General features: G+C 40.4%; 1 protein-coding gene across 1 annotated transcript in view; it reads right to left on the bottom strand.

Annotated features, from left to right (window-relative positions):
• Positions 1-19,792, bottom strand: part of LOC122808690 (alpha-2-macroglobulin-like) — a 1,814,690-nt gene that overhangs the window by 916,200 nt on the left and 878,698 nt on the right. Inside the window, exon 15 of the mRNA XM_044079678.1 lies at positions 18,491-18,640. Coding sequence (XP_043935613.1) covers positions 18,491-18,640 — 150 coding nt within the window. The remainder of the gene's footprint in view (positions 1-18,490; positions 18,641-19,792) is intronic.

Here is a 19,792-nt window from a genome sequence, read left to right as displayed (position 1 = left end):
TTTTACTATAAAAATTCTCTCTCAATTTCAGTGTGGCAGCCACAATGTCTAGAGCTAGAAGTTTTTGTATTGTCTTGAAAGAGAATTAATTATTTGGTTTATTTTATTATTTTATTTTATTTTATTTTACATTTGTTGACCAGGCTAGTCCAACTGGATATATGTCCATTTTCAGTAGAGGCCCGGGGAGAAAAGCTCCATAAGTTGTACAAATTCACAAAAGGCATAAAATGTTACATGAGAAACATAGCAATTTAAACAGATGATTTAAAAAGATAAATAAGATAAGAAAATGTTTTTTTTTTTTGAGTGAGCATTAGTCTGGATTAGTGCAGGAGCAAAGCCAGTGTTTATTGAGATGAATTTTTAGTTGATTTATAAAAAGTTGGAAAGAGTGTTTATCTGGTGTTTTGGTGGGACTGCTGGTGATATCCAATATCTAACATTACTGCTGGGTTAGCTTGGATGACATCACTTTTTGCCACCTGACTTCAGTTCCCGGGCTAAAACAGAAACTAACAGAATCTAACATCTCTGTGTTAAAAATACATATCTCTCAGAACTGTGCAGCTGCTAGGAAGTCAAAAAGCAATAAAACATGTTTTACGTTTTAAACCTGCAGCAGCTGCACAGTTCTGAGAGATATGTATTTTTAACACAGAGATGTTAGATTCTGTTAGTTTCTGTTTTAGCCCGGGAACTGAAGTCAGGTGGCAAAAAGTGATGTCATCCAAGCTAACCCAGCAGTAATGTTAGATATTGGATATCACCAGCAGTCCCACCAAAACACCAGATAAACACTCTTGTTCAGAAAAAGGTAAAAGTAACTGCATAAAACAAAATAGAACAAGAGCGAAGCAAATCTCCTCCAACGAGTTTTATTATTAAAAAACAGGTACACAGGTCAAAAAGATTAGCGCTTTCACTCAATAGAGCTTCCTCAGATCAATGATACTTAAAACTCATTGGAGGAGATTTGCTTTGCTCTTGTTCTGTTTTGTTTTATAATGTTAGATATTGATTGAAGAACTCTCTCAGAGAGCTAGACTGTGCAGTTTGTATTTTGTCTTAGATGTAGCAAGAACACCTACTCATCATTATCATCTGCACTTGCCTGGCTGTAAGTAAGATTTAGGGCACAGTATCTCTCTTAGATATAGATAAGAATATAGTAAAGATTAGTTTATATGTTTTCTGTATTTATTTGAGACTGTTTTGCAATGTTGTTTTAAAATATATCCTGTGATTTTGAACTCTGAGGTTACTGTGTTGCTTGACTGAGTATTGTCGTGTTCTTTTATTATTTATTATTAAATGTATTTAAACTATCTTTGTGGCTGATATTCATGAGACATATTTAAGCTCTTAAAATACTTGCATATCTTTTTGGTGACACTGTACAGACCCCTCCAATAGCCTTGCTTTTGGTGCGACTACCATTTGGATTAATAGTAACATTACATATTAGGATTGGACACCCTTTGTAAGGGCCTTATAGTAGCTGATAAGGGTGGCTGGTGGCAGCTGGAACTACCTTATAGTCTGGGCAAAAGAGGGCATAGCTAGTAAATCTGTGCCTGCCTTTCTCAGGTGTGTGTGTGTGTGTGTGTGTGTTCATAGGTTTATAGGTTCATAGGTAGGTACTAGGGCATTTATAAGCCTAGCCAGAATGTGTTGGCTTTTGCCACCCTTTTAGACTAGATTCCTGAGCCTCTGTCCAGCAGGGCCATAGAAGTGATCCCAGGAGTAAATTTACAATTTCTCATCCACTCATCAAGATTTCTCTTGAAGAGGGTCAGCAAGGGACTCTGCCTAACATGAACCAGGATTCTATTCCAGAGTGAGGGAACCCTCTGGGATATGAATCTATCCCTCCAGCATGTCCTATTTATTGTTGTGCTGAGGTTTAAATCCATGGCGCATGTAGCTCTAATGGATTTGGCTTTCTTGAGGTGGAGCATGTCCATCAATTCCGGGATAAACATGGCCTTGTACATCAGGCAGAGATCGCCTCTGAGTAGGCGGTAAGCAATTGAGTAGAGCTGGAGTTTCTTTAGTCGAGCAGCATAGGCATCTGTTTGAGGCCCACGAGCCTCTTGGTGAGGTACTTTTGAGGTCTCTCTGGCTGTTGCAGGTATCGGGTAAGATACATCCCAAATGGGGCATTGTACTCAATTAAGGGCCTGATGAGTGATGAGTAAAGGGGCACAATGACCTCTCTTGATCTAGATGTGAACCCTTTTGTGATTAGGTGAGCTATATAGAAGGTTTTTCTAACCACTTTGGCAATGTGATTGTCAAAGGAGAGGTTACTATCTACTTGGGTCCCCAGATCCCTAATTACTTCTTCCATACTTAGTGGATTACCTCCTATGTGGTAGTTTGTGGGCACTTTGTTTTTCCCAAAAGGGATGACTATGCACTTTTTGGCATTTAGCTTGAGGCCATGATTTTGACATCAGGTATCCATCTCTGTAAGACCCTTCTGGAGGATGCTTGTGTCAGCTGGAGAGTTGATTACGGCTCCCAGCTTGCAATCATCTGTGAACTTGGTCAGCCACAGTCCTCCCGTGCTTGCCTGTACCTCAGAGAAGTCTATACCAAACAAGAGGGGTCCCAGGACTGAGCCCTGTGGGATGCCACTTGTAACCGGTTTAGAGTCGGACATGGCACCCGCAACTCTGACCATGTGAGTTCTATCTCTGAGCCAGTTTGCAACCCATTTTATGACATATGGGTTGATATTTAAGCTGGTAAGCTTATTTATGATGCCAGAGTGGGGTACTGTGTCGAAGGCCTTTGCGAGGTCCAGGTAGGCTGTGTGGATTACTTTCTCTCATCTATGGCTTTGGTAACTATTTCAAAAAAAGTCAACTAGAGTTAGGAGGCAAGATCTGCCTTTAACAAAGCCGAATTGGGTGGGGTCCAGTGTCTGGAGGTTCCCAATGTCTTTGTTTATGAGATCCATGATGATGCGCTCCATAGCCTTGCAGACCAGGCTAGTCAGGCTTATGGTGTGATAGTTCCCGGGATCCGTTGTGGCACCACCTTTGTGGAGTGGGATTACTGTTGCTGTATGCCATTCTTTGAGTACATAACCTGTGGTAAGGCTGAGTTGGAACAGTGAGTTTATGTGAGGGTTTAGTTCTTTTTGGAGCTTGTGTAAGACGCAGCCCGTGATACCATCCGGTCCCATTGATGCTGTGTTTTTTACTTTGAAAGGGCTGCTTTCACCTGTCTGTCTGTGATGTCTGGGGGACTGCATTCTTCTGTGACAGACACAGGCCCTTTTGGGGGGGAAGGGGGGGTAAAGTTTGCACTGAACCTGTCTGCCAGGATGTTGGCAATGTCAGTGGGTTCAGTGTATTTTGTGCCATTTTGTACCAGCTCAGAGCAGATCTAAGAGTTGCCACCCAGATTCTTGATGTAGCTAAAGAACACCTTGTGATTATCTTTAGCGTCTTTGTCGATTTGTTTTTCGAAGTTAGCCTTTGATGATTTTATGATGGAGCAAAGTTTCTTGCTAATACTGATCAGGGATGCCATCCCTTTTTAGGATTTTGCCCTATCATGTAACAGTTTCCTCCTTCTGTTGTATAGCTTATTTATGGCTGGGGTCCACTAGACTGGTCTCCTGTTTTTTGAGGAGTGAGTCTTGGTTTTACTTGGGATGGTATGATCTATGCATTCCTGTAGGTGCTCATAGAGTGCATTTGTAAAGGATTCTGTGGTTTGGATAGCATTTTCCATTTGCCCGGGGGCTTTGAAACTTTCCACCTCGGTCTTGAGAAGTGTGAAGTTTGCTTTTGAGAAATTTTTCACAGTGGTTTCCTTGGCTGGGGGTGAGGTCGGGATGTGGATGTCCATTGTGAATAGTTTGTGGTCTGATCTTACCAATGAGGGGTTTACCTCTGGTGTGGAACAATGATCCCCCATGTTGGTGATGACCAGGTCCAATATGTTGTCCCCTCTTGTGGAAGTGGTGACCAGTTGTTCCATGCCATTTGAGTTTATAAACTCCAGGAACCATTGGGCAAAAGAGTTAGGACTTGAGTAGTTTTCCCAGTCAATGTTTGGGTAGTTGAAATCCCCTAATATCATGGTGTTTGGTGAGACCTTTATATTCTCCAATGTTCTCAGGAATGCCGAGTGGGGATCCTGAGACATGGTGGGGGATCTGTAGCAGGCTACAAACTGTGATGCAGTTTTGCCCACTGTTAGTTGCACATGGAGGGTCTCCGATGCCTCGTGCAGTGCCACTAACCTGGAGATGTGGGTATCCTTGATCAAGATGGATACTCCCCCGCCTTTAGTATTTTGGTCCGAGTTCTGGGGCCAAAACGTATGGTATGAGTTGAATCCTGGTAGTGCTGGGGTGCTCTCTGGAACCTTGAACCGATTTCTGTTACTGCACAGATATTGATTTTCTCCATACTGAGGAGTGCCTCGAGTGTGTGCATCTTGAGGTTTAGACTTCTGGCATTGAGTAGCATTACCCTTAGTTTTTTGTTTCTGGTATTTTCTATGGAGGTGGGTTTGTCTTTTGAGCCTTGCCTAAAAAAGGCACTATGGGGGTGGCAAGAGCCTTAGCCAGTATTCAAAAACGCAAGGGTGACAAGTGCAAGCCATCCCTGGCAAAGCAACGTGGCTTGTCAAGCATGTCATCCCAGGCTGACAGACACTGGATCCCCTTTGAATTACACCAATAGCTTAGCCAATTGTTAAAATTGATCATTTTGTCTTTATACTGTGGCATCATTTTTGGTGAGGGCAAGATGCTACTCAGGTCAGGATCATACCGGCCTGGGCTACATGATCAGAGAGCTCCTCTATGTCTCTTTTCATGTAGTCCAGGGAGGTATGTCTCAGATCATTCACACCAACATGGACAATGACTGAGTCATATTTGTACCTGCTGTGGAGTGACCTGAGTGCTTGTGTTATGTGGCAGATCCTGGCACCCAACAGGCGGCTTACAGTGACCTTCTCCTTGTGTGTGTGTGTGTGTTTGTATATCAATCAAATTTCAAAGTTTGTGTATGTCAGATACTTGGGCAGGAACACAAAGCACTGGCTGGACAGAGATGGTGTTGGAGGTCTTAGCTTGACCACTCACCTGCGATCTCAACCCTATAGCTGTGCCAGTGGGGAGTCTTATTGGGGATTTGGCGAGAGAGGGAGAAACCAGCCTCAGACTGACTGTGATCTCTGTGTGCTCTTAAGGGAAATTGCACTTTACTGTGTGTGTACTTTTCATCCTCCCAGTGTGTACATTCCCTAGCTATTGCCAATGGTGAGGATTGAGGCTCCTTGATTACTGGGCCAGTACAGGGGCATCACACATATAAATAGCAAGCATGTGCTAGCTTCAGTGCCATTTTGAGAGTGCAGCCAGAGAGTGAGCATGTATGAGAGAGAGAGAGAGAGAGAGAGAGAGAGAGAGAGAGAGAGAGAGAGAGAGAGAGAGAGAGAGAGAGAGAGAGAGAGAGAGAGAGAGAGAGAGAGAGAGAGAGAGAGAGAGAGAGAGAGAGAGAGAGAGGGAGAGAGGGAGAGGGAGAGAGGGAGAGAGAGAGAGAGAGAGAGAGAGAGAGAGAGATTGTTTATAAGTTGATCTAAGTTAAAGTTATTGCCTCATTCCTGGTGTATTTGTACATAATAAAGCTGCTTGAACAGAACCTATGAATGTTACTCTGTTACATCCTGACCAGACAAACACGGTGTCAAAACTGGGATTCCAGAGACTGTTTTTCAGAGACATGAGGTGCAGCATTAATATTGAAGGTAAAATAAGAGAAACAAGAGCAAAGAAGGGCCAGAAACAAGCTAAAGGTAATGAAAATTTGCACGAACAATGATTTTATTAAAACAGATCTAACAGAACATTACAAGGACACAAAATGCATTTTTAAGCAAACGAATAGCCAGAATGTTTATTAAGAAAACGAAAAGCATAAAAAGTTTATTATTTAAATGAAATGTTCAAATTAAGATATCTGATAGAACATTTATCAGAAAAGCGGACAGTACACAATAGGAGGGCTGGAAACACAGCTTTAATTCTCCACAGACAGTACAAGAAGTATAAAATCCAGGTAATGGTAAGCGCTTTCGGCTGTGTTTCCAGCCCTCCTATTGTGTACTGTCCGCTACTTCAGTAGTTTTTAGTTATCAGAAAAGCCTCAGTCTTGCCCTTGGCTGCTGTGCTTTCCCTGGCTCCGGCGTTCGCATCTTCCTACACCTGTATTTCTGCCTTCTCCAACTCTAACCTCCTGAATGCACATTATCAGAAGTCCATACTAAGAACCCACAAACAAGGACAATTTATCTCTAAAACTAAAGCCCATCCTGCTCCCTGCAAGGCATTGTCAGTGAAACATGTGTTCCTGCCTTTTTCAACTCTAACCTCCTGAATGCACCTTATCGGAAGTCCATACTAAGAACCCACAAACAAGGACATTTTATCTCTAAAACTAAAGCCCATCCTGCTCCCTGCAAGGCATTGTCAGTGAAACCTGTGTTCCTGCCTTCTCCAACTCTAACCTCCTGAATGCACCTTATCAGAAGTCCATACTAAGAACCCACAAACATGGACATTTTATCTCTAAAACTAAAGCCCATCCTACTCCCTGCAAGGCATTGTCAGTGAAACCTGTGTTCCTGCCTTCTCCAACTCTAACCTCCTGAATGCACCTTATCGGAAGTCCATACTAAGAACCCACAAACAAGGACATTTTATCTCTAAAACTAAAGCCCATCCTGCTCCCTGCAAGGCATTGTCAGTGAAAACTGTGTTCCTGGCTTCTCCAACTCTAACCTCCTGAATGCACCTTATCGGAAGTCCATACTAAGAACCCGCAAACAAGGACATTTTATCTCTAAAACTAAAGCCCATCCTGCTCCCTGCAAGGCATTGTCAGTGAAACCTGTGTTCCTGGCTTCTCCAACTCTAACCTCCTGAATGCACCTTATCGGAAGTCCATACTAAGAACCCACAAACAAGGACATTTTATCTCTAAAACTAAAGCCCATCCTGCTCCCTGCAAGGCATTGTCAGTGAAACCTGTGTTCCTGCCTTCTCCAACTCTAACCTCCTGAATGCACCTTATCGGAAGTCCATACTAAGAACCCACAAACAAGGACATTTTATCTCTAAAACTAAAGCCCATCCTGCTCCCTGCAAGGCATTGTCAATGAAAGTATGTGCAGTGCTTTATCTATTTTGGAATCTTAAAGGTAATACGTACTCTCTAGTAGGTTGCTGTACGCTTCCCTGCCAGGTCAACCAGCAGCCAAAGCTTTCCTCTTCTTGCCCATTGAAATACCCTACTCTCCCTATTTTACAATTTCACTTTTCTTCCTGACCACTAAATTACACTATTCCCCCTCCTATATTTTTCTCTACCCCTACACTTGTCGTATGTAAGCTCCTTCCTTCACCTAACTAGATATTCCCCTACAGGGCTCTCTGTTGCATTAAACTGACTGCCCACTAGGGGGCGCTCCTCTACCACTGTGCTGTCTCTAGTTTCTCTCCCACTCTTTCCCTTATCACACCCATATAGTTCCTAAACAACTCCTCTTCTGCTGTCAGCCTCACTTTTCTCCCTGGATTACCTGCTCCACTTCTCCACTCTCCTTTTCCCATCTCTATCCCTCATAAAGCCTCTGTCCTTCTTCTACTGTTATTTCATTTCATTTCTTTAACCACAACTCCAATTTGCTGTCAGTCTATTAATATAGCTCAACAGTGTAAACTTACCTTCTGGCTCTCACACTCTACTGATTGTTTTTCTCCCATTCCTCCTTCCTCTGGCTCTTCCCTCTCTGTTCGCCCTGCGGGCTCACTCCGCTCCCCTACTCTGCCCCCAATTCCCACCTGCCCCTAGCACCTCTACATTTATTCCTAACTTTACTCCTCCCACCTCACCCAATTAACCAATCACTGTCCTCTCCTTACCTCCCCTCCCTTTTTCTTACTCCTCCCACTACACTTGACCTACTCTCTCCACTACACTTAGTCTCTTTCTCTCCCCTTGAAAAGACTCCCAACCCCTTCCACCACCTCTACCTCTCCTCCACAATTAGCCTCCTAACTTCTTCAACTTCTCTCTCTTCAACTCCTATACTCTTTAAGCATGGCCTCCCTTATCCTTCATACTATCCATGTCCCATGCTCTCTTCTTGTGCTTCTAATTCCTCTTCATTTTGCTACTTCTTACTCTTCCAAAACACCCCTATACCTGCCTCCTACTCAAACTATCCCATACACTCACCAGCAACCATTTCTAGCAACCCACTTCCAGACAATAACATCCTCTCTTATCCCTACTAGCATACTATACCTATTCCACCCCAAACTCATCTCCACTACAACAAATACATTCACTCTTAAACCACTAATAGCTCCAAACAGCATCCTCCTCAATAAACCAAAAAGACTAAATGTCATTCCCAATAATGACCTAGCCTTATCTGGGGATATCCACCCTAACCCAGGTCCTTGCCACACAACTAACAACTCCCTCCCCCCACCACTACTTCATCTATCACACACACATATTCTCCCCTGTCCCTCTTCTTCTTCTACTTCCTCCCTTAACACCCTTAAGTTCTTTACCATAAATGCCCAAAGCCTTAATAGCAAAATACACCAAATACAAGCTTGGATTTGCCACAACCAACCTGACATCTTAGCCATCTCTGAAACCTGGCTAAAACCACATATTGCTGACTCTGAAATCCTACCTCCTGGATTCTAAATCCATAGAAGTGACCGTTTAAACAGAAAAGGTGGAGGCTCTGCTCTAATCTACTCCAACCTTCTTTCATTAATCCGTCTACAAACTCCAATTCTGCAATTCAAAAATACTGAAATAACCGCTAGTCTCCTACAACTAAATAAACATAAAAATATCTGCATTATCTCCCTATATATTTCCCCTGGCGACAATATCTCTACCCTTGAAAATATACTTAACTGGGCCTCAACTGAAATAAAATTCGAAACCTACATTCTAGGCGATGTTAACATTGATTGGAATAAAATAAACTCACCATCCCCCTCCTTATTTATCAACCTCTACAATTTCACCCAAATAATTAATACAACCACTCGCCCTAACAAACACCACCCCCCAGGATCCATCATCGACTGGGTCCTAGTCTCCCATCCAAATAAAATAACTGTCTGGTACTATCCCAGACACCTTTAGTGACCATCTCCCTGCTTTCATACATTGCTCAACCAACACCACTAAACATCAACAAAACTACATCCTCACGCGTAATCTCAGCAACTTCAACCCCATACATTTCTCAAACACCTTTAAACATATTAACTGGCAAATCCTAAATACTCTTCCCCTTGACAATGCAGTTGAACTTTTTAACTCTGTCTTCCTAACAGCTCTCAACTCCCAAGCCCCGCTAAGAAACAAACAAATCAAGACTAATTCCGCTCCTTGGCTATCCAAAGAAACTAAACATAACATGCTTTGCAGGGACAAATCCTGGAAGCTCTACCAGAAAAAATAAGATGCCTTCTACCATGCTTCAATACACAAAACTCTGCAACCAAGTAAAAAAACTAATCACCTTAGACAAAAAGAACTACTATAATAAACTTCAATTTAACAATAACAAGAACCCAAAACAATTCTGGAAATCCATTAACTCCCTACTCAATCCAGGATCCAAGAATAATCCCTGCCCTGACCCAAGCTTAACTGACTCAGAACTAAGCTCTCACTTCAACACATTTTTTACTGAATCCATAGCTAACCTAACCAAATCTTTCCCTGACAATAACCCATCCAACTCTCCTTCCTCTACTCCCATCAACCCTAATAACTATCCTCTTAATTTCCAGCTCAAACCCATTTCAACTTCTTTCATAAAAAGACTTCTATCAAAACTAAAGCCTTGTTCAAATGCCCCAGACAACATACCCTCCGCCTTCCAAAAAATCCACTGCTGAAGGTATTGCTCTCCCTATCAGCATCCTAATTAACAGATCTTTAAAAGAGTCTTATGTACCCAAACTCTGGTGATCTGCCTTCATTCTACCACTTCACAAAGGAGGTAAAAACACCAATATCTCCAATTTCCATCCAATTGCCCTACTCTCACCAATATCAAAAATATTAGAAAAATGTGTCCACCATCAACTTATGCCTTTTCTAACTCAGAATCACCTCATAACTCCCACCCAACATGGCTTCCGCCCTGGTCTCAGTACCATTTCCACCTTACTATCCTTCTTAGATACAGTAAATTGAGCCCGTGATTCTGGATTACTAGTATCCACAGTACTACTAGATTTTTCTAAAGCCTTTGATACCATCTCTCACAAGTACCTTCTTTTCCATTTCTCCAACCTTCATCTCTCCCCTGATAACCTATCTTGGTTCTCCCGCTACCTATCAGGCAGATCTCAAGCTGTCAGATGGAAGAACTCTACCTCCTCCTTCCTGCCAACTCCCACTGGTATTCCCCAGGGGTCCATCCCTGGACACATGCTTTTTAACATCTTCATTAATAACCTTCACACAGTTATCCCTGAGACAACAGTTATCCAATACGCTGATGACTCCACCTTAGTCTGTGCCGCTGCTAACCTACCTGAACTCCTGACTAAAACTCAAATAGCTTTTTCTACTACCGAAAATTGGATGCACCACAACCATCTCTCTCTCAACTCTAATAAATCCAAAATACTTCTCTTTCCTCCTACCAAAGCTTTCTCTTTCGACAAAAATGCTTTCAAAGTCCTAAGCCTAAGCAACACTGCCATAGAAGTGATCTCTTCTGCAAAACTCCTTAGCATTACTATAGACGAATACCTTAAATTTGATATCCACATCCAACAAAACATAAAGAAAACCCACCAAAAGCTAGGTATGCTCTATAGAAATAACCGCTTTCTCTCTAACTCTGCCAGGCATACCATTGCCACTACCTACCTCCTACCTTCATTATTATAAGGAGCCCCTCTTCTAACTAACCTGTCTTCTTCCAATACCACTAAACTTGAAATTTGCTATAATAAAATCTCCAAATTCACTACCAAATCCAAAACCTCTACTCACCATTGCCTTACCCTACAATCTCTAAACTGGTTGGAACTCTCTAACCACCTACACTATCTCCAACTAACCACCGCTCACAAATTAATATACTATCCTGATAAATGCCCAGCCTTAACAAACATCCTCCCCCCTTACATCCCTACCAGATCTCTCAGATCTGAACACCAAAAATTAATCTCTATCCACAAACCCAAACATCCTGCTGGTCAACTCCTTCTCTCTTTCACTGTAGGCAAAAAATGGAACTCTCTCCCTCCTTCACTTAGGACTATACCTAACTCTGAATCCTTTAAGGCCCAACTTTTCTCATACCTGTCTCCCAAACGTAAATGTTCCTGCTTTCACCCCACATAAATAAATATAAACTTCCCCTTTGAGCCATCCATACTCCTAATCCATACTGCACTATGACCTCTTTACTATTCTCCTAGAATATACCTATGCTAACTTCCTCAGATTAAGCAAGTTCTCTCTCTTGACTCCAAGCATGTAAATATTGCAAATATCAAGTAATCCACAGATACTTACTGTTAAGACAACTGAAGCTTATTGCTCGGAATGTAAACACCTACATATTGTCCTACCTTTGTCTAAATTGCATTCTAATGACAATTATATACACTTGCTGTACCTGACTGCATGAATTTATATAAGTATTTGACCTCTGTATTAAGTAAACTTTTGTAATTCTTATTGCTTACTGGAGCTTTTCTCCCCGGGCCTCCACTGAAAATGGGCACATTCTGACCCAGTGGACTTCCCCGGTAATCAAACTGAAAATAAATAAATAAATAAATAAGTTCAGAGTCACCTCGGAATTGCAAAACAAGCATGTTTAGAGTACAACAAGCACAAGAAAAGAAATTAAAAGGGCAAAATGAATAAAATAAAGGGCACAAAGGGCATATTAAGCATAAATAAAGCAAGGTGACTGCATGTTTTGGCAGATTACAGTGTTTTGGCATAAACTACTATTTTACATTAACTAAAGCTCTGAATGGCATAACTAGAGTTATTCGAAACACCACAGACTGTGTAAAAGTGCTTACAGTGTGTGTTTATTACTGTGCATTTATTCTGAAGAGTTTATTGTATGCAAAGTGCAACTATTTCGTGAAGTGCAGTCAAAATACAGCCACTTCGAAAAGTTTTTTGTGCTGGGTGTGTCTACTCATGAAGGGATGCCATTACAGAGTGTTTCTTGTACTGTAAAGAGCTATTTAGCAAAGTATAGCTATTTTGGAAGTGTTTCAGTGTGCTGTGTACTGTTTATTCACAAAGTGCAGTTACTTTAAAATGTTTCTTACAATGATGATACGAGACATTTACAGTACAATACTTTCAAGAGTGTTGTTGTGCCATGGAGACTTATTTCACAGAGTTCAATTACTCAGAGGTTATGCTTTTGGGCATAGTTACAATTACTGGCATAAACGTCTGGCATATATATGTATGTGTGTGTGTTTGTGCATACTTGCAAAAGTCTTCACTGATGTGTTAATATGATGTGTTAATATGGCAGAGGCATTTTGCAGACCAGGTCCACTTGTATTTGATCAGAATATTGTAGAGAATTGGAGAATATTTGAGCAAAAGTACAATATTTTCATACAAGCAGCATACTCAGATAAAGATGCACACACCAGGGCATTCATTTTGCTAAACCTAGCTGGGTCAGAGGCCATTGATAAAGAGCGTTCATTTGTGTATGCAGCAGGAGTTTATGAAGGAGAGGGAGGAAAAACATCATATTATTGTTCAGGCTGAATCAAGGGAAGACCCCAAGTGTTTGAAGCGTAAATTCAGTGAAATGTGCAACTCCCAGACCAATGTTACATTACAGTGGCATTTGTTTTACACACGAGACCAGAGGCCAGGAAAACATTTACAGCTAACATTACTGACTTGAGAAACAAAGCTAAAACTTGCACGTTTGGCGATTTAAAAGATGAGTTGATAAAGGACAGGCTTTTGTGTGGTATTAATAGTGCTGCTGTGAGAAAGATTTTGCTTCATGACAGAGATTTAACCTTGAGCAAAGCCACTGAGATTTGTCAAATCCATGAAGTTCCAAAGAGGCACACAAGTATGCTGGCTAGTGATAAGAGCATAGCTTCAACAGGCTCCATAGCAGATGTAGACAGCATGCAACATGTGGCAAGCAGAAACAGGCCTAAGCACATGGCAGCTGCAGCCCCTGTGGGTGTGGCAGTTGAAACCCTGTAGTTTTCCAGCAAGTTCAGAGATTAGTTCAGTTAAAGGAGCATGCTCAGTACAGCACAAGGGTGAATCAACAAAACCGAAGTCAAGCTTCATTGTTAACTGCCGTAATTGTGGTGCCAACCATGAGTCCGAAAGAGAAAAGTGTTTAGCATTTGGCCAGGAATGTGACAAGTGTAAAAAAATGGAATAATTTTCAAAAGTTTTGCAAGTCAAGTAAACCTCAGTTGCAAAGAAAGGTCACTTAAAAAGCAAATTGATCATGTAGGCTTGCAGTCTACTTCTGTGTAGATGGTATATCAGTAAATGGTGAAAAGGTTAATGCAGTAGATTTATTAGCAAAGGGCAAAGTGTTTTTCGCTGTCCTGATTCATGGTAAACCCATCGACCTCAAGGTAGACACTGGTTCAAAATGTAATGTTATGTCAGCAGAAACATCTGCCAAAGTAAGGGCCGGAGAACAACTTAATGTGGCTAGTTATGCGACACTCGCCTATGGATGTGAAGAAATTCAAACTGAATGCTCAGTAGTGCTTTCATGTTATTTCACTGGGAACAGTTACAAGTTGCTGTTTTACATAGTTTGAAGACTTTTCTCAGAGCTAGTTTGAGAATGGAATTGCTTTCCTTTACTAAAGAATTTCATCATATAAGCATGTGTCCCAGTTCCAGTTCTAGCATCAGTAAAGCTATTTTCTCAGAATATGCTGATGTTTTCAGTGACAAGCTAGGCAAGCTTCCAGTTGTGTATTCCACAAAGTTAGACCCAGAGGTCAGTCCAGAGTTCAGGCCAGCAAGAAAATGTCCAATAGCCATGCAGAACAGAGTTAAACTCAGTTCGATAAAATGGTTCAACAAGGTGCAATTTGTCCAGTTACAGAACCAAATGAATGGGTGTCGTCTATGGTAGCAACTCATAAAAAAGGCTCAGATGAAATCAGAATATGCATCAACCCAAGAGGCTTGAATAAGGCATTAAAGAGACCTCATCATCCTATGTGAACAGTTGAAGAAGTCACAGCCCTGATACCGAATGCCACTGTATTTTCTGTTTTGGATGCAAAGAGTTCATTTTGGCAAGTAATGCTTGATGGCAAATCATCATTACTGACTACATTCAGTGCCCCATTTGGAAGATATAGATTTCTCAGGATGCCATTTGGAATAAATTCTGCAAGTGAAGTCTTCCAATGTGCAATGGAACAGATATTTTCAGGTTATCCCTGTGCCATAATAGTAGATGATTTGTTGGTCGGAAGCAATGGTGAAATAGAGCATGACAGAAACCTTAAGAAAGTTTTAGACAGAGCACATGAAGTGAATTTAAAGCTCAATCCTTTGAAGTGCAAATTCAGATTACCAGAAGTCACATGTATAGGTCATTTATTTACCATCACAGGTTTACAACCAAACCTGTCTAAGCAAACAGCTATTCTTGAGATACCAGCACCAGATAATGTTCAAGCTCTACAGCGTTTTCTTGGTATGGTTAACTATATGGGCAAGTTCACACCAGATTTCAGTAAATTGACAGTCCCTTTAAGAAAGAGCCAATGCACAAAAATGTTGTATGGTCTTGGCTAAAACAACATCAGAGAGCTTTTGATGATCTTAAGCAGAAAATTGCCACTCCACCTACACTAAGATACTGTGATGTCGATAGACCAGTTAGTCTTTCCTGTGATGCTTTGAAGTTTGGTCTTGTTGCAGTTATTCTAAGAGGGCAGACCAGTAGCCTATGCACCTAGAATTCTTACCCAAACTGAAAGGCAATATGCTCAGATTGAGAAAGAACTTTTGGCAATTTTGTGTGTATGTTCAAAGTTTCATGATTATATATATGATCGACCTATCCAGATTGAAACTGATCATCAGCCTCTAGTTACTATCTTAAAGAACCCTATGCATTCCACTCCAGCAAGATTACAAAGAATGATGCTCAAATTACAAAAGTATAAATTCAAAATGGTCTATATGAAAGGCAAACTTCTATCTGGCTGATACCTTATCCAGATCATCCAGAAATACAACGGAACAGGTTGATGCAGAGAATTTTGACTTTGATGTCATGGAAGTATGCAATTTTCCGACCATGAGACTTGATGAGTGGAGAGATCATACAAAGACTGATCCTGTTTTGCAAAAGCTCAACCACTACATTCAGGTAGGATGGCCGTCAAAACAATCCAGTGTAATGCCTGAAGTGCAACCTTATTTTCCTTACAGAGATGAGATGTTGATGGAAGATGACATTATTTTCAAAGATCCTAAAGTTGTTGTTCCTGCTTCCTTACAATGTGAATATATTCAGATTTTGCATCGTGGCCACCCAGGTTCCAAATCTACCAAAAGAAGGTGAGAGGACTAGTATTTTGGCCTTCTCTAGTGAAAGACATTGACTGAGTACTTTCATCTTGTTCAGTATGTAATAGTACTAAATGGCATATGAAAAAAAGAGCCACTTCAGCTAAGTCAAACTCGTGAACTACCTTGGTCAACAGTAGCCACTGACATATTCAAGTGGAACAATCAGCATTACTTAGTGTTGGTTGACTCTTATTCAAACTTGTTTGAGATAAATTTGTTGTCTAACCTAACATCCACTACTGTTATTACAAAGCTGAAATGTCATTTCTCAGTCCATGGTAGTCCACATAAGCTTATCTCTGACAATGGTACACAATTTACGAGGCAATTGTTTCAGAACTTTGCAAGAGAATGGGACTTTATACATCTTACTAGTAGTCCTGAATACCCACAGTCAAATGGACAGGTTGAATGTGCAGTACAGAGTGCAAAGCAATTACTAGAGAAGTCAAAGTGTGACAATACTGACGTCTTTTTGAATTTATTCAATCTCAGAAACAAACCCCGTGATGATATACTTGACTCACCTGCTCAAAGACTTTTATCTAGGCAAACCAGAACAACCTTGCCTATCAGTTCCAGTTTGTTGAGGCTTAAAGCTAAAAACAACAGAGCAATCTAAGCCCAACTACTCATAAAACATTCTTTTCAGTAGTCCAGTTATGATATAATGCACAGATTTCTTCGTCCATTGAAAAAAGAGAGACAGGGAGGATACAAACAGCGAAAGGTTTTGATCAGATTGGTCAAGTAACAGGTTCATGAACCAAGCCAAGATACTATTTTGTGGAATCTGAGGGTGTGGACTACAGGAGCAATTGTAGACGTCTTCCTGTATCAGAACCAATATCACAGCATTGTTCCTGTGATACAGGCTCTAGATCTCAGAGCAATCCAGATGCTGTTTCTGTTCCAGAATATGTCTTAACTTCCATTACTACTTCTGATAATGTTCCTGATGTCCCCCAGGTTTATCATTCAGCAGAGACAGTCCCAGTTGCTAGACCTAACTATAAATTCTATGTCACATGATTTGGTCGCATCTCCAGACCTAGTGTGAAGTACACAGCAAACCTGGACATAATTGTCTATATGTATCTAGTTCTGTATAATTGCATGTTAAAGAACTATCTTGTATTCATTGCATGTCAATCAAAGTCATTAATGAAGTACGATTCATTTCTCAAAGAGGGAGGATGTAGAATAGTGGGTGCATTGTACCTTTAAGAAGCATTTTCAAAGAAAGCATGTGCATATAGATAGCAAGCACATACTAGCTTCAATGACATTTTGAGAGTGCAGCTAGAGAGTGAGCATGTATGAGAGAAAGAGTCAGTTTGTTTATAAGTTTATGTAAGTAAAATGTTATTGCCTTATTCCTGATGTGATTGTACATAATAATTCTGCTTGAACAGAACCGGCAAATGTTCATCTGTTATGTCCTGACCGGGCGAACGACAGAAGAAGTTTATGGACAAGGATTGTTTGCCTCAGGTAGGCATTCTCATCCATGAATGCCTGCCTGGATCTGTTATACTAGGGACTGTTAGGAAGTAAGGACAGTGAATAATATAATCAGGGATTTATCATGTTGGGAGAGGGAAAAGAGTATTTACATAATTGCAAGGCTCAGCTTATCTTGATTGGCATGAGCTTTTGTGACCCACATTCCCTTCCTTGTGATAGGTTTTGGATGGAAGGGGATATTATAGTCAGTTCATTCCTTCCATTTCAGTAAAATCTGGCACATTTTTGTGAGTGTCAGAAGTGGTTAGTGGTAGATGCTCCTCCTTGGAATCTATGATAGTAATTTCAGGTAAGAGTTCATTGCAATTTCTGTAAGTCATCCCTAGCAGGCACGATATCTAACATTACACTGCTGTCCCTTAAATGCTAAAATTGTTATAGTCACACTGCAATGTTCTTTTTTGTGCAGACACATGCAACACTTTCTAGAATTATCTGTTGGTTATATTTCCTACTGCTGGCATGTATAAGCTTTGGGGCACTCTGCGTTAACTGTACCGTCTATTGATTATTTCAATATTAGCTTTTTGTATGCTCAGCTTACTCAACATTCTTTTAAGCTACGTAAAATGTGTTTGTTTGGTGTGTTGGTGTGCCAGTGATGACACTGCTGTGATTTTATTTTTAACTAGATGCTATATAGTAGCCTGCACGAAACTTAAAAATGTAACTTCAGTACAGCAGTCTTTTCTAGTACAAGATCAGCTTTGGCAAACTAAATGGTAGTACTGATCTCTTAACTGGTTAGTTCACTTGGTATAAATTATGGGTTCATATTACCTTATTGAAAGATAACGTAATCGAACGGCTGAAACTTAGAAACAGCTGGATTTGAAACTTTTATTGTGGAGGCTGTGCTCCCCCCCCCACTAAATATATATTCCAACTCCGAGATCGCACTACAGTGAGGAAAGGGCAAATATTCCAATCTTCACTGTACTGCGATCCCACAATGCGAACTTTGAAATGCGGCCATTTCGATGTTTTGGTCGTTCGATTACGTTATCTTTTGATAACGTAATAGGAACCCATAAATTATTGTTACATTATAGCAGTGTCATCGCTTCCCAGCATCAGAGAAGAAAACTTAATCTTTATTTATGTATGCTGAGTTGCAAGTTTGTGAATCACTATTAAGGAAGCATAAATATGCAAAATAAATGAACCCTCCTCTCTCCATTTCAACTAGGAAACAAGGTTTGTCCTGGAAGAACAGGAGTACCTCCTTATGCAAACATAACATTAAAGAGAGAGCTGACAAGTTTTCGATTATCCATATCAAGGATTACCTTATCTACAGTAATTTCTTCCTCTAGTTTTAAGAGCAGGACACTTTCATCTATTGCTTTCACTGCACAAAGGGAACCTGGTGCTGCTTTGACATGCAGCTCAGTGTGGGATCCTGGAAGAACTTCAGATTCTGGGAACTGGAGCTTTATCTGTAGAGAAAAGGAATAAATGGCAAAGAATTAGGTGCTAACTTGTCTAACTTGAAGAAATAAAAGAACTGATGGATTAGAATTAGCTAACTTTTTTTAATTGCAAAAACAAAACAAAACCAAACAAACAAACAAACAAAAAACAGCCATTTGAACAATACATATATGTCAGAAAATGTTTCCTTTGTTATTTGACCCCATAGTTCCTGTTTTAGTAGATATTCTTAAAAACAAATTAGAAATTGAAATACACATACATTTCTATTGTATATGTCTTCTGTGCGTCATTTTCTTATCTGGAAAGAAACTGCTAACATCTCTCTATGTTTCTAAGTTATTCTTTGAGTTGGCATTCTTTTGACTGAACAAAGCAGGAGCAGCAAAGGTTTCTTCATCTCGGAAGATGGAGAAACCTACTTTAAGTGTTATCCTACTAGTAATGCCTTTCTGATTGGCTTTCAGCTAAATGTTCTGCCACCTGAAGATTCTTTACCCTGGTTTTGTATTTTTTTAATTACATTCCACTTGGAAAGCACTTATATCAAATAGTGTTTCCTCCTAGAAGCATTTTAAATGGTACTGTACTGGAGAAATTCAGGCTAAAACTTATGTTATTTTATTTATTTTATACATTTTTTTAACAGGGAAAGCCCACTGGAAACAAATGCCCCTTTTCACGAATAACACAATAGCATTGTCCAGTCAAGTGACTTGTTCAGTCACAGTAGACAAATTATGGTTGAAAGAATTAAACCATGTACTCTAGAAACATTTCGATATTATACATTTTTTTTCTCTTGGTGAATAAAATTGTAAATGCTACTGCACTGGATAAATGTTTATGACACAAGAGTTTCACAGCAAAGCATTTTGTGTAATGCTAAGTATGATACATTGTGCAGCTGGATTTCTCCATCAGCAAACTTGCAAAACACAAAAAATAAAACATAAGCATGCCTACACTTATTTCCTCAATGCATCCTTTTAGATCTTCATGCCCCCACAGAGCATTAAAATATGTATCATGGTCGTTGAGAAAGTAGACCCCCCCTTCCAAATGTTTAAAGTATCCACTATACAGCCCCAGCTGTAGGCAAAGTAATAAAATGGGATAGTTCAGTAAGGTGGTCTTTGTGCAGTACATAATACTGA

This window comes from Protopterus annectens, chromosome 8.part0, assembly GCF_019279795.1.
Source record: "Protopterus annectens isolate FY-2018-M chromosome 8.part0, PAN1.0, whole genome shotgun sequence".
NCBI lineage: Eukaryota > Metazoa > Chordata > Ceratodontiformes > Protopteridae > Protopterus > Protopterus annectens.
The sequence above is the reverse complement of the archived record's forward strand: the minus strand, read 5'-3'. Positions and strand labels throughout refer to the sequence as shown.